Source organism: Morus notabilis, unplaced genomic scaffold, assembly GCF_000414095.1.
Source record: "Morus notabilis unplaced genomic scaffold, ASM41409v2 Scaffold1266, whole genome shotgun sequence".
Lineage (NCBI taxonomy): Eukaryota > Viridiplantae > Streptophyta > Magnoliopsida > Rosales > Moraceae > Morus > Morus notabilis.
Genome location: NW_010357930.1, coordinates 44134 through 58446, shown reverse-complemented (window position 1 = coordinate 58446; position 14313 = coordinate 44134). Strand labels below are relative to the sequence as shown.

At 32.0% G+C, this 14313-nt stretch overlaps 1 protein-coding gene across 3 annotated transcripts; it reads left to right on the top strand.

Annotated features, from left to right (window-relative positions):
• The first annotated feature begins 2865 nt into the window (after positions 1–2865).
• LOC21385400 (L-ascorbate peroxidase 2, cytosolic) lies at positions 2866–6407 on the top strand. Of its 3 annotated transcripts, none has more exons than XM_024177203.1 (9): positions 2866–2930; positions 3104–3233; positions 3824–3998; positions 4289–4354; positions 4707–4755; positions 5250–5332; positions 5470–5549; positions 5699–5801; positions 6151–6407. In XM_024177203.1, exons 2-9 carry the CDS (start codon positions 3115–3117, stop codon positions 6163–6165), a joined length of 690 nt encoding a protein of 229 aa, XP_024032971.1. In that variant the 5' UTR covers positions 2866–2930; positions 3104–3114; the 3' UTR covers positions 6166–6407. The 3 variants fall into 3 exon arrangements, with proteins under 3 accessions (XP_024032971.1, XP_024032969.1, XP_024032970.1); XM_024177201.1 differs by lacking the exon at positions 6151–6407 and adding an exon at positions 5984–6057; XM_024177202.1 differs by lacking the exons at positions 2866–2930; positions 6151–6407 and adding an exon at positions 5984–6057 and having other exon boundaries at positions 3087–3233.
• The last annotated feature ends 7906 nt before the right edge of the window (positions 6408–14313 follow it).

The window sequence follows — 14313 nt, the reverse complement described above, 5'->3', positions numbered from 1 at the left end:
CTTAATTTGCAACTCAACAAGGTCTTAAACTCCTCAAGACTCCCTCTTAAGACAAGACGCCTATGAACTGTTATTTCCTAATAGACTTGATTAGCGAGATTCTCTCGATTTACAATGTTGAAATCCATTCAACTAAGTTTTTTTTCTGAAAAATTATAAAAATTACATACGCTCAACCTTATCTCTCAAACCCAGAGAAATTTATTACAAGGCATACAGAAATAAGAATGAGACTTTTTTTTTAAATAGACGAAAAAGAACAATTAATAAGATCTTTAAAATGATTTGCTGCACTTCAGTCTGTTGCAACAATCACTGCAACGTAGTTATAAAAAAAAATAAACAGATAATCAGCCATATTAATTTTTAAAATCTTTTTATAACTGTCATATGAACCTGAACGTATACTTAGGAAGCATATGCGAATAGGTCAGCTGCAATATTACATTCAAATATCAATCACCAAATTACCAAATATGGATTAAAAGTTGACTTTCAAAATAAATAACTTTTTGAAGTTTCCAAATCAGCACAAATTTTTCAAACCACCAAACCGAATATCTCCAGCTGTCAATCTAATTTCCATAAGATTTCAACTTACCAAAAATAACTAAAGTTGACCCTCATCAAATCATATCAAAATGAATGACTTTAAACAGTTCCTAAATAATCAAAACCTTCCAAAAAAATCATACCAACTGCCATAAAATCTCCAATTAGATCAATTACAAATCATGCCCAAAATAATGCCTAACATCAAATACGAAAAAAATACCAGTCATCAAAACAAGATCCCAACATTAACCGTATTGTCATACCAACGACAAAGCATATGTTAAAACGAAAATGTTTTCTGCAAGTAAACCATATTATTAAAAACAACAAACATCCAATAAGTGACATTTGTCCCATAAAACGACAATCTGTATAATGAACAAAAACAGTTTTGGAAAAACAACCATAGAACACAAATGACAAAATTTTTCAAGAATCTCACTTGTAAACGACAGCAGTAACTAAAACGAAATTGTCACAATAATACAACCTAAAAAGTAAAAAAAAAAAAAAAACGGTAACGGTTCTGGAAAAGCACAATAATTCAAAAAACGACAGCATATTTATGTGTGACAATGATGGAATTAAATAAAATGTTGGAAATAATACTCTGATAAACGCGAATAAAACACGGACGAGCAGCGGTAAAGAAAGAAAGAAAAAGAAAAGCGGTAAAAAAAAAAAACACGAACGTCTATATTTTTTAAAGCAAAAAATTTAGAGGAACACGACATCTCAGTTAAAAAAAGTACAAAAACGACATTATTTATTTGAACCGACAACTGACCTTGATAATGATGATGACAGAAAAACGGGGCAATGTATTTATTAATGACTAATACGATTATACTTTATACGATGAGATTTATAGATATTTTGAAAGACTCTACGCTGCAAATGATCGTTGATGAAGGAATAATATAGGCCCCGTTTACTTTGTTGATTCGAGTTTAGAATTTGAGTTGAGATATGACTTTATGTGAAAACTTTTTACTGTAGCAAAAAAGTTAGATGTGATTGTTTGTGAGAGTTTTTTACTGTAGAAAAACTTGAATTCTAAACTCGAATCAACGAAGTGAACGGGGCCATAATTCTCGTAAACGACAACTTTTTGTTTTTATTTTTTTGAAACTAAACAACAACTTTAGACCAATTAATCAAAAGAGCAGCGACTTATATAAAAACAGGTGAATGATAAGATATCATATAAACCACAATAATCAACAAAAACGACAATAATATGTAAACTGATCCTAGTGACAGGACCTTTTTTTTTTTCAAAAAAAAAAAAAAAATGAATGAATGAAAATGTATCAGAACTGAAATGGTCGGTCATGAGTAATAGCTTCTATAAACAACAAGGTAAAAAAACGACAAAGTATCAAACGAACGACAATAATGCATGAAAACGATAATAGGTACCAGGTAGAATAAACGTGAAGAGCTCATAAAACCACTTACGTTTCAGAAAAACGACAATAGAATACGAAAGACAATATTTTTTGAAGCGACAAAAACTTTCTGAAGTACAAGTTTACGGCAACCTCTCGTGTAATGACAAAAGTAAGTAACAAAAAAACGACAACTTATCCTTTAACAATACAACGATTAGATTTCTTAAATATTATGGGGGTCGTTTAGTTTATTAATTTGAATTGAGATATAATTTTATGTGAGAATTTTTTACGATAATAAAAAAATTAAATATAACTATTTATGAGAACTTTTTACTATAATAAAACTCGAATCAGTGAAATAAACGGACTAAAGACTTCTATGCTACAAATTGCATATGATCCTTGATGAATGAACAATGCGTTTCTTGACAACGCATTAAAAAAAAAAAAAGATTTCTCCAGAAACTGGTGACAGAATCCAATCCACATTTGAATTACCTAATTTTCTTACTATCATTAGCAAGATTTTACTGTTGATATTGTTTTATTTATGATTTTATTGCTGTTATTATTACTATTATTGATTTTATTTGCTAAATCAGAAAATCCAATCCATTAATTGTATCACCAATCACTCGAACGGAAAAAAAAAAAAAAAAGATGCTGGAACGCCGTTTCTGGTTTCTCCAGACTCTTCTACCCCCTCCACACGTGGCGATACCACATTGCTTAATAGTCTAATCCTTTTCGCGCCTTTTTTCTATTCTGTTATTTTTTTGCGTTCACTACCGTAGTCATCGCCAAGCGTGATCCGGACCGTTTAATTTACACAGATCGGAGGGCCCACATGACCCCGTGCTAGAAGCTTCTTCTTCCTATATCTTCTTCTTCCCTGCACATATTCACGATCGTGATCGACTCGTCGTGAATTCAGTCTTCAGTTCTTCTGATTTGTTTCCTCTCATTCAACATTCCAAGGTATGCAAATTCTTTGACATGATCGCGTAATATATTTTTCGATGTTTGAAATGCGTTTGCTTCCATAGAAAATGCAAGAAAATCAAAAGGAAAAATGATGTTGAAAACAACGCACAGAATCGAATTCTAACCTTTTCTTTTTGTTTGGATTGATAATCGATCGGAGAATTAAGTTCGTCAGGAAATGGGGAAGTCGTACCCGAAAGTGAGCGAGGAATACCAAAAGGCCGTAGAGAAATGCAAGAGGAAGCTTCGAGGCCTCATCGCTGAGAAGCACTGTGCTCCTATCATTCTCCGACTCGCGTAACCTCTCTCTCTCTCTCTCTCCCGATCGTTTTTTACTTTTCATTTTTTTGATAATATCTTTTGCCACTGAAGAATGAAGAATAAAATAACATTTTTTGGTTCACTTAAGCTCATGTTGTTTAAAAGTCTGGTTTTTTTTTTTTTATGTAATTTATTTTTTCTTCTGGAAAATTAAGAACAAACGATCATGTTTTGGTTAATTGAAAGGTTAAGTTCTCGGAAATCTCCTTTTTTTTTTTTGTAATTTCTTTTTCCTCTGAAGATTTAGGAATATGTGAAGATGTTTTGGTTAATTAAATCAAGTTCGTGGAAAAGGTTTTCTTTTTTTTTATTTATTATAATTTCTTTTTCTTCTGCACAAATAAGAATAAGCGAAGTTATTTTTGGTTAATTAAAGCTTTTGTGGCAGTGTTGTTTGGTAATGATGTAATATAGATTCAAAGAATGTGACAAAAAATGAATTAGTAGAAAATCTTATCATATGCTATTTAATAAGTTCCTAAGTTGGAACCTTTTTAATTGTGCATAAATTGTGCTTAAGCTTTTTTTAGAGAATTGGTAATCTAATACAATGGTTGATCATGTAGATGGCAATCAGCTGGCACTTTCGACGTGAAGACGAAGACTGGAGGGCCGTTTGGGACCATCAGGCACCCGGCGGAGCTCGGTCACGTTGCAAACAATGGCCTCGACATCGCGGTCAGGCTGTTGGAGCCCATCAAAGAGCAGTTTCCAATCCTTTCCTATGCAGACTTTTACCAAGTATATCATATATGTCTAATAATAGTCCCGTTCATTTCACCGATTCGAGTTTACAATTCGAGTTTTGCTATAGTAAAAAGTTCTAAAAAATAATCACATCTAACTTTTTTACTACAGTAAAAAGCTTTTACATAAAGTCACATCTTAACTCGAATTAAAAACTCGAATGAGCGAACTAAACACACCCTACAATTTTTTGACCTGAAACAAAAAATTTTGGTCCAACCTTTCTTTTAAATTTTTGTTTTTTTGATTGTTTTGTATTTACATGTCTAATTTGTTGATTGAAGTTGGCTGGAGTTGTTGCTGTTGAAGTCACTGGAGGCCCTGAGATACCTTTTCACCCAGGAAGACCCGTAAGCTAGTCTTCCAATTCTATTCTACTTCTATGTATTGTGTCTTTGATATGTACATATTTGAAGCAAAACCCATTAGTGATTTTACCATCATGTGGAGAAATGAAAGTAAAGAGAGAATTTTCTAGGAAAGAAAATGAAAGAAAGTTTGAGAGATAAAATCTCGAGGAAGAATATCTGAAACTGATCAATTGAAATTTCTTCTGAGAGTTGCACATCAGGACTTGTGAATACAGAGTTGAGGTAAATAAAGTGTGATCAGTTTGACTAATCTGACCAATCAAAGCGTTACATTTGTCGCGGCTTCTAACACTTGCATAATTAACAGACTCTAGAATCTGTTTTGACGCAGGATAAACAAGAATTACCACCAGAAGGTCGCTTGCCCAATGCCACAAAAGGTTGACTTGATTTGTTGCTTCATCTAACTGAAAATACTAGCAAGATTAATTACAAGTGTTTATATATATATATATATATAGGTATAGGTATATGTCTGTGTGAAGCATAATATAGTAAACATTCAACTTAACATTCACGTTAAAAACCAAAAAAATTATTATTTGCCTGTGTGAAACATAATATGTCTGTGTGAAGCATAATACAGGCATTATTCTTTTCACAACTCAAGTTTTATTGCTGCAGTATTTTCTCTCACAAAAATTCAAATTTCACTTTTTGTTACAGTGTTTTATCCTCACATATACAACTCAAGTTACTTAATTATATCTTTACAACATCGGTGTTATACAATACTATTGAATAAATGTAATGTTATGCTTTCATTTTTAAATGTTACGGGGAAGTAGAGGACCATACCAAAAGTCTATATGTATGATTGGAAAAGGCAATAACAATAAGGTATAATTGTTGTCGTTTGACCACATTTATACAGGTTCGGATCATTTGAGAGATGTTTTTGGCCATATGGGTCTCAGTGACAAAGATATCGTTGCCTTATCTGGCGGTCACACCTTAGTCAGTCCATCCCATACAAGTTATTATTTGCCTTAATATAGAATCTTTTGTTCTTTCTTTCTTTCATTATTATTATTATTATTTTCATTACCTAATCATGACACTATTTTCTGACTTGGAAAATTCTTTTCTCGCAGGGTAGGTGTCACAAAGACCGCTCTGGATTTGAAGGACCGTGGACAACCAATCCTCTAATTTTTGATAACTCTTATTTCAAGTAAGTAATTGTGTCCTGTTGATGAAATTTATTTCGTTTAGTGCATATTTTTGTATCAACATTTTTTGTGTGTGTGTTATATTTATGCTTGTGACTTGGCAAGGTTAAAGTTGATGAATGAACTAATTTATATGGTTTTCTTTGAACAGAGAGCTTCTTAGTGGAGAGAAAGAAGGTCTTATCCAGCTTCCATCAGATAAAGCTCTATTAGAGGATCCCATCTTCCGTCCTCTTGTTGAGAAATATGTTGCAGTGATTACCCTCTTATATATATATATATATACTTCAATATACTCTTTATAATTTTGATCGAAAATCTTCTAAATAGAATAATATTCTTAAAGCAAAAATGGGGTTTTATTTATTTATTTTTTTGAAAAAAAATTAAATAAAAGAAAGAGAGTAGAAACTTTAACTTTGGTTCTGATATTTAGGATGAGGATGCATTCTTTGCTGATTATGCCGAAGCTCATTTGAAGTTATCGGAGCTTGGGTGAATATATATAAACAGACCTCATTTTTTCAGTCTTATTTGTTTTTCACAATGCGTTATACATCTCACAATCTCTCCCTCTCTCTCTCTCTCTCTCTCTCTCTCTAGATTTGCTGGTGCTGAGTAAGGTAATGCCTGGCATGTGTGGCAGCCTGTGTAATGTGTACTAAAGTTCCCGTGTTTGCCATTTCATGCCAAGTTTCTTGAGTTTTGTTGTTGAATTGCATGTTCTTGTTATGGAAATAAGAGTCTCATAACTCTCAGAAAGTTTATTTGTTTCCATTTATTTGTATGACTAATGTAATGTGTAATTGATAATATTATGGGGTCATGTATGTATGTGGGTTTCAATGTATGAGATGAGCATATTTTTCTTCTTTCTTTTCTAAAAATTCAGAAGCTAATTGTCAAAATTAAAATTGAAAGTTCACCAACCAAAATGTCATTATGCTTAAAGTTGAAGAACCAACCTTGCTAATTATCATATTTTTGAATTATTTCTAATACCAACTAAAATGTCATTATGCTCAAAGTTGAAGAACCAACATTGCTAATTATCCTATTTCTGGTTTATTTCTGATTTATTTCTAGTACCAACCCAAATGTGATTTTGCTCAAAGTTGAAGAACCAACGGCTGTGTTTGAAATTGATCTCGTTTTTATTTTTCACGTTTTTTGAGAAAGAAAAAATGAAAACGTTTTCAAAACGGCATTTGGTGCAATAAATACAAAAAACAAAAATAAAAATGATTTTTTAATTTAGTGTAAAATGAGAGAAATAAAAAATGACTTTCAGTCGTTTTTTATTTTTTGTTTTCATTTTCTCCTCTCTCGAGCGCAGAGAGAAAGAGAGATATTAATGGATTTTTTTACACTAAAAATAATATCTTGATAAAACTACCAAACACATTTTTAAAAATGATTTCAGATTGAAAACTTTTTCATTTTCATTTTCATACAAAAATAAATTCATTTTAGAACGAATTTTAAACGCGCTAAACATCGCTAATTATCCTATTTCTGATTTATTGCTAATTTTCTTTTTGTAAAGATCAAACAAAGCTCATCTTGCACTTTGACAAAAGGCATCGGTAGCACTTCATCATTCCCTCTGGGGAAAAAAAAATACAAGGCAAATCAGGATCCAATATGGCAAAAAGTGAAATTGGCGAAGACTAAGAAGTGGGCTTTTTGAGAATTTTGTGGTAGGTATAACAAAAATTATCCTAATGATGCCTTTAAGTTCTTGACGGTTACTTGAACAAATTTTGTGAAAGCTATATTAGCAAATCAGAATTTAGTTCCAATACATATGGATATAGCAAATCAGAATTTAGTTAAATTATGATATGATATATAAGTAGTGAATGGACAATAAACTTGAAGGTAAATTTTATGTACATATTTAACAAAAGTTGATGTTACTTACCATACCTAAAGAATTATCATTTCATTTCATTTTCTACCCTTTTTATTTATCTACCCTCAACAAGATCCAAGAATATTACTAGCATGGCTACTATGAATTCATGATCCTAAACTTCAGCACAAATGGTAAATATCTCGGATTAGTTATTATCTTGGAGATTTACCTTGGATTCAGTTTCCATTTTGACAAATTTCATTTTACTAATTCGAGTTTAGAATTCAAGTTTTGTTACAATAAAAAGCTCTCAGAAACAGTCACATCTAACTTTTTCGCTACAGTAAAAAACTCTCACATAAAATCACATATTAATTTAAATTAAAAACTCAAATCAGTGAACTAAACCGGCCGTTAATCCTTCTTTGTTTTGCCCTTTTCTCGGTTAATCATTTGTTCCTTTGCTGTTTGACAATAGCATGCGTTTGACGTCTTCTCCAACAGTAAAATATTGAAGAAAACAGGTTTGACTAGCTAGCTACATTTTCACACAAGGTCAAAAATGGTAGAAAGAAAACGACACTCTGAATATTCTTTACACTAATATTCTAATAAGATATATTACCACAAAGACCTACTGGATCTTGTTCTGGACGACACGTGACGATCTTGTCAAAAAGCGCCAAGATCAGATATATTATTTCACCTCAGATACGACAACGACCGGTCCTTTCGAACTCCGACCCCCTTCCTTGCGATCTCCCATGAGTTTCGTCGTCGCCTGTCGCTCGCCATCGCAGAGATTGAGATCTACTCCATCGCGATTGAGGCTAGAGAGAGAGTCGCCGACCAGCTCGGCTTAGTGCCAGAATCGCAAAGAGTCGCCGTCGTCGAAGAGCTTCAACTTCTGGCGGGGAAGAGAATCTGATATATATGAAATTATGGCAGCGTGTTTTTTCTGGTGTAATTTGGTTTTTTGGAATGAAGAAAACAAAACCGGAATTAAATAACTGAGAAATTATGGCAGCGTGTTTTTTCTTTTTTATGTGCGTTATCTGTGTTTTTTCCACATTTTCCTGTGTCCATGTTTTAGAAAAAAAAAAAACCTTTATTAGAGTGCACGCGTGGTGTCTGATTGGTCCGTTTGGATATAATTAGGTCTTATTCAGTTCGTTGATTCAAGTTGAGATGTGATTTTATGAGAGAGCTTTTAACTGTAGCAGAAAAAGTTAGATGTGCTTTTTATGAGAACTTTTAACTTTAACAAAACTGGAATTGAAAACTTAAATTTGTGAAATGAACGAGGACTTAGATATGAGATGGTTTCAATTTTTAGTTTTATAAGTAATTATAATGTTTCCTTACCAAAAAAAAAAAAAAGTTATAACTCTAAATCTTTTTAAGTTTTTTTGTTTTAAGTTAAAAACCACAAAATAGCTAACAATAGTTCAAAAATTAGGCTCCAAGGAGAGTCTTGTGTCTAGAGCTTTACTTAGAACTTGATGTTGAATCTTTGATTTTAGAACAACTATAGTTGATGTAGATATTATAGAGAGAATACCGTTCTCAAACTTGCAAGAGAGCAACAGCAAGTAGGACTGTAAGAAATCACCCTGAACTCGACGAATCCGGCCGAGCCGAGCCGACCCTACTCGAAAATTACGGGTTTTCAATTTTTTATTTAATTTTCGGTTTTAATTATGCCTAATCTGTACTGCGCGGGTAGGGGCACAGGATGGGGTTACATGAACCCGAGGTAACCCTACCCGGCCGAACATGTTCAAAGTTGGTAAAACAATGTCCAACACTTCAAATTCTTACTTTCATAAGTTTATGGACTTTATGCATTTAAACTGTTAACTTATTTATGTTTGGATTCACGGCTTGTGTAAAAAATGCTTGTATATCATAGTTGTTGAATTAGGACATTCTTTACTTATATTGGAAGTGTTTGATTTCAAAGTGAGTGTTTTAATTGTTTACCTTGCATTTAGGCCCCCTCTTGAAGGAAAGATATGTTCTGTTTGATAATGATTTCTTCTGTAACAAGAACATATTAATTGACTAAAAAGTGATCATGTGGTGCTTGAGATCACCAACCTGAGTAACCCGACCCTACCCGAGGTCACCCGAAAGGTTGCAGGTTTGTAGACTTAAGAGAGTGTCGCGGCCAAAAATTTCTCAACCCGCATTGGTCGGGTAGGCTCAAGTTTTCGACTCAACCCTACCCTACCCGGCCGATTTACACCCCTAACAGCAAGTGCAAAACCACATAGGAAAGCACGGACCAACTTAGCTTCAACTTTACCAACTTGGTCGACATATTCATAGAACTTTTTTTTTTTTTTTTAAAAAAGAAGCTAAAGGAAAAAAAAGGTTTATTAGGATTTATCTCAAAAATAGTTTATATATTTATTGTTTTAACTTTATTTTGGGTTTATCAGTATTATTTACTTTATGAATTAGTTCTATTTCTATTATGATAATTAGTTTTAGATCTATTAGAATTCAACCAACACAAAACTTATAAATTATTTATGCCCATGACTAATTTTTGACTGCAGTATTCATTCGGTTGGTCTTCTAATTGTTCAACTCTCATGATCTCTTCCATCTATATGTTTGGCCAGTTGAAAAATCAGAATAGGAAGAGTACATGTAGATGGAAGAGTATATGTGAGTTGAAAAATCAAAAGAGGAAAACGTCAAAATGGCGATTGGTGACGAGAATGTCTCTGAAACAGAGACGAGACCAATTGGTTCTTTCTTGTGACAATGATTTTGACACATAAAGAATTTAACTAGTTTGCAGCAAAAGAGAACTTGGTTTTAATCCGATCGAGGTTTCTAGAGTAGAGTTACCAACTGGTAGTGTGCATTTAGATGTGTGTTTGATAGACAATTGAAGGATAAGTTTTAGCATTATTCGGATTTTATCTTTTAGTTTAGATTTATTGTTTTAGTTTAATTTTAATTTATCATTATCATTTATCTTTTAAATTAGTTCTAATTCTATTATGATTATAATTTTAATTGTATTTGGATTCAAACAAAAAGTTGTAAATTATGTACCTTAATGGTATTCGCTCAATAAAAATTCATTGGTTCTTCATCTTCTTCAATAAGTGATTCCGGTTTGGTCCTCTGACTCGGCCACTGTCTTCTGACTTAGCCACTGTCCTTCCTCGTTGGCCCTAGCCGTTTCAACGTAAAAAGGACAAAAAAAGCAGAATTCATCTTTACTTACCTTTGAATTGTCGGTTTTTTCAAACTTATTAAATCTTGAGATCCTCTAGTGGTTGATTTCCTATTAAGATCCGTTTATTCAAGCAATACTATGATCAACTTTAGATCCTAACTAACTAGTAACCTTTTTTTTGTTTTTTCCTTTTATAAGCGCATGTAAGGAGACAGTCCACGGAAGGACCATCTTTTCCTTTTTTTTGTTTTTTCCTAACTACTATGATCAACTTCAAGGAGACAGTCCACGGAAGGACCATCTGTTCTCTAGTCAATATGCTTTCTTTTGTCGTGAAGCGCGGATAGGTGAACTTGTATGGTTTGGATGATTATTAGAGCATCTAGGATGCACAATTAAAACTTATTAGAGCAATATAAAAGAATTAAAAGATTTTTAATTTTGCAATATAAAACTTACTAGAGCATCTATGATGCATTGTCAAATTAAATATATTTTACAAATAATTCACATAACTTTGTAAAAACGTATTTCCTATAGTTTTTATTTTCTCTCTTTTTTTTTTCTCTGCATTGGTATGGATTCTCTTTAGTTGCACGTAGCCACCTAGGTCGACTATGACATTGTTTTAAAAGCAATAAACAACAATAATGAATAGAACATTCAAAACATAGAAAAATAAAGGGTGTTTTCTGGCAGGACTGAAAAAAATAAATTACCTAAATTCTCTTTTTTTTATTTGTATTATAAACTGTTTGTTTTGTATGTTTTTTTAATTTGATATAATTTTAATCAGATTTAACAATTAGAAATTGATGCTACCAGTAAAGAGGCCTTAAAGGAAAAAGTCTAAAAAATAAAAACGTTTTAAATCACCAAACCTTCCAACTGTAGAAAGCTAGTATGTTGACTCTGGATGGTGAGTTTGCTAGACGGTGCCTAACGACTTCCGTTTATATATGAGCATGATAACAAGCGCATGTAAGGAGCTTCTATACGTTGACGCATCACTGTACCGTATGTTGATAGAAAAGGATTCAAAGGTGACACTAATGATTATGGTCCCAATCAGATTAAAAAAAATTGGCGGTGATTCAGTCCTAATCGGATCAAAAAAATTGACGGTGAGTGTGTACTATGTGGGAACGAAACATATTGTCATTTTTCTTCGTAAACTAGTCAAAAATACACGTGAAATATGACTCATTTAAACTAACAGTTGTACAAATTATCAAGGAAAAAAAAGGAAGAGATAAAAAAATAAAGATAAAAGTTGGAAAAAACTTTGAAGCAAAATGAATGAAAAAAAAGACGAAAAAAACTTTAAAAATTTTTTGTGCGAAATGTTTCACGCTTGAGGTTGTAATTTATGAGGATCACATGCAAAAGAGACACATTTAAGAATAAATTAATTTAATATAGTGATTAAAAAAATAATATTTTAAATAACCGTAAGAAAAATATTTAAAAGAGATATATTTAAAAATATATAAAAATTAAAGTTTAAAAGATACAATAAAAATATTAGGAAGAAAAAGAAGAAAAGAAAAAGAAAAAGCTAAAAAAAAAAGAAACAAAAAGCTAAAAAAGAAAAGAAAGGAAAAAAAACACTTCGATAACGAAACGATGGGGGACGTTCCCCGTCTATAATAGGAGCTGTCGCTTTTATATCGTTTGAAACATCATTTGTCATTTCTAACGAAGGACGTCGTTTCTAAATAAACTCTGTTTTTTCAGTTACATTTTGTCGTTACAAGCGAAATAAATATGAGAATAGTCCTTTTTTTTAAAGTAAAATTATAGTTAAAGTAAATTAAAGATTGTGCTTTCAATATTTCATAACTAATTTATTGATGTTCTAACCTTTTATTTTTAGAATTAGATACCTTAGTTAACGATATTAAAGGAGAGGGTTGGCAGAAGTTACAATTTTAAAAAGAGTAATTTTTAACTCGGGTATTTCTTCTAATAAATCTCATAAAGCTACTTTTGTTTTTCGGCTTTTGTGGGGTGTGGTGAAAGGGGATGTTTAACCATATTAATACAAACACTAACAGTACTGATTGTATACTTTCCCTCTTTCATTAATAATACATGTATAACGCACCACTTTCCATACATACTTCACATTCCTTTAAAACAATTAAATTTATTTTTTTTCCACACTTTATTATTTCAAAATTATCCTTAACTATTTTCATAAGAATATAAGATGATTAATTCTTGGGCACTTCATTTATCATTTCACACCCATCATTTTTTTTATTTTATGATTAATTTAAAAAATACACTATGAATTTTGTATCTTGTTTCAACATAGCCCCGGAATTTTAAAATTAGTTCACTTTTGCTCCTTGAATTATGTGCGATATTTCTAAAGACCCCCTACATTTATAAACTAACAAAATAATGACATGACACAACTTCTAATGTCATTAATGCCCCTAAAATATTGATTTTAAGTAAACTTACCTACTAAATTGTTACTTTTTGGTCAACTTATCCCCTAATATTTTACAAGATCAAAGGGAAAATTGTCCCAAATCAATACTTCATAATACATTTATAAAATAAAATTACTTAAAAGCGTTTCAAACCACTTTTCATATTTTAGGAGTGAAATTAATCGTTTTTAAAATTTAGGGCTTGTTCTTTTGGAGTAAAACTCAAAAAAAATTTGAAGTAAAGTTATAACTTTTTTCAAGTTCATGTTCGTTTGTAAAATTTGAGTTTTAACTTGAGTTTTAACTTGAGTTTGGGACTAAAATCTGATTTCAAGTTTCCCTTCAACTCAAGTTCTTAAAGTCAAACTCAAGTTAATGAACAATATTTTTTCTATTCTTAAAAACATCATAACTTTTTCGTTTTAATTTCGATTGAGATGATTTTTTTTCTCTGCATTCACAATGAAGAGACGAATAAAACCCTACTCATATACCCTATTAAAATTTTGCATCACCATTGAGTTTTTATTAAAATACTATCTAAATATAAATTCAAGTTTTGATCTACTCAAACACAAACTCAAATAGATTCTCAATTCAAATTATAACTCAAATGTGCACATCCAAACACATACTCAAGTTACAACTTTAACTCAAATTATAACTCAAGATCTACACTCAAATCACCATAACTCAAAAATGCAACTGAGTATTTGAAAACATGGTACAAAATTCAAAAGGCATTTACCAAATTAACCCTAATTTTTAAATTAAATCACATTTTGCCACGTCATGACTCCACGTTGGATCAATAGTTTTGTTAACCTTCGGTTGTTTATTTTTCCCTCCAATACCAGAACTAGAAGGGAACATCTCCATCAAGAATTCCAAGATCATTCCTTTCTCTTCCACCGCTCTATATAAACCCCCACCACCATTCCTTCCCATTTACTCAATATTTACATCACTCCCACAGAAAAAAAGAGAGAGAGAGAGACTTATGCTTTCTAGAGAGAGAGAGCGAGAGGGAAAAAAAAAGGAAAAACCAGAACGAGAAAGAAGAAAAGTTTGACAACAATGGCAGATAAACAGCGCATTCAGAACCAAGACCTGATACATCAAAACCCTCCATGCCCCAAATGCGGCTTCTCCGAAGTCGGCAACTCCGATTCCCAAAAACGGCGAAGGCCGTTCTCGATCAACTCCGAACAACCCGACGCCAAGAAGCTCTTTCTTGCCTCAGGCACGGGTTCCGGCAATTCGTC

Coding starts and splice junctions, on each gene's coding strand:
- LOC21385400 (XM_024177201.1), top strand. CDS start 3,115: ATGGGGAAGTCGTACCCGAAAGTGAGCGAGGAATACCAAAAGGCCGTA. Junction 4,355..4,706: donor CTTTTCACCCAGGAAGACCC/GTAAGCTAGTCT, acceptor GTTTTGACGCAG/GATAAACAAGAATTACCACC. Junction 5,333..5,469: donor TATCTGGCGGTCACACCTTA/GTCAGTCCATCC, acceptor CTTTTCTCGCAG/GGTAGGTGTCACAAAGACCG.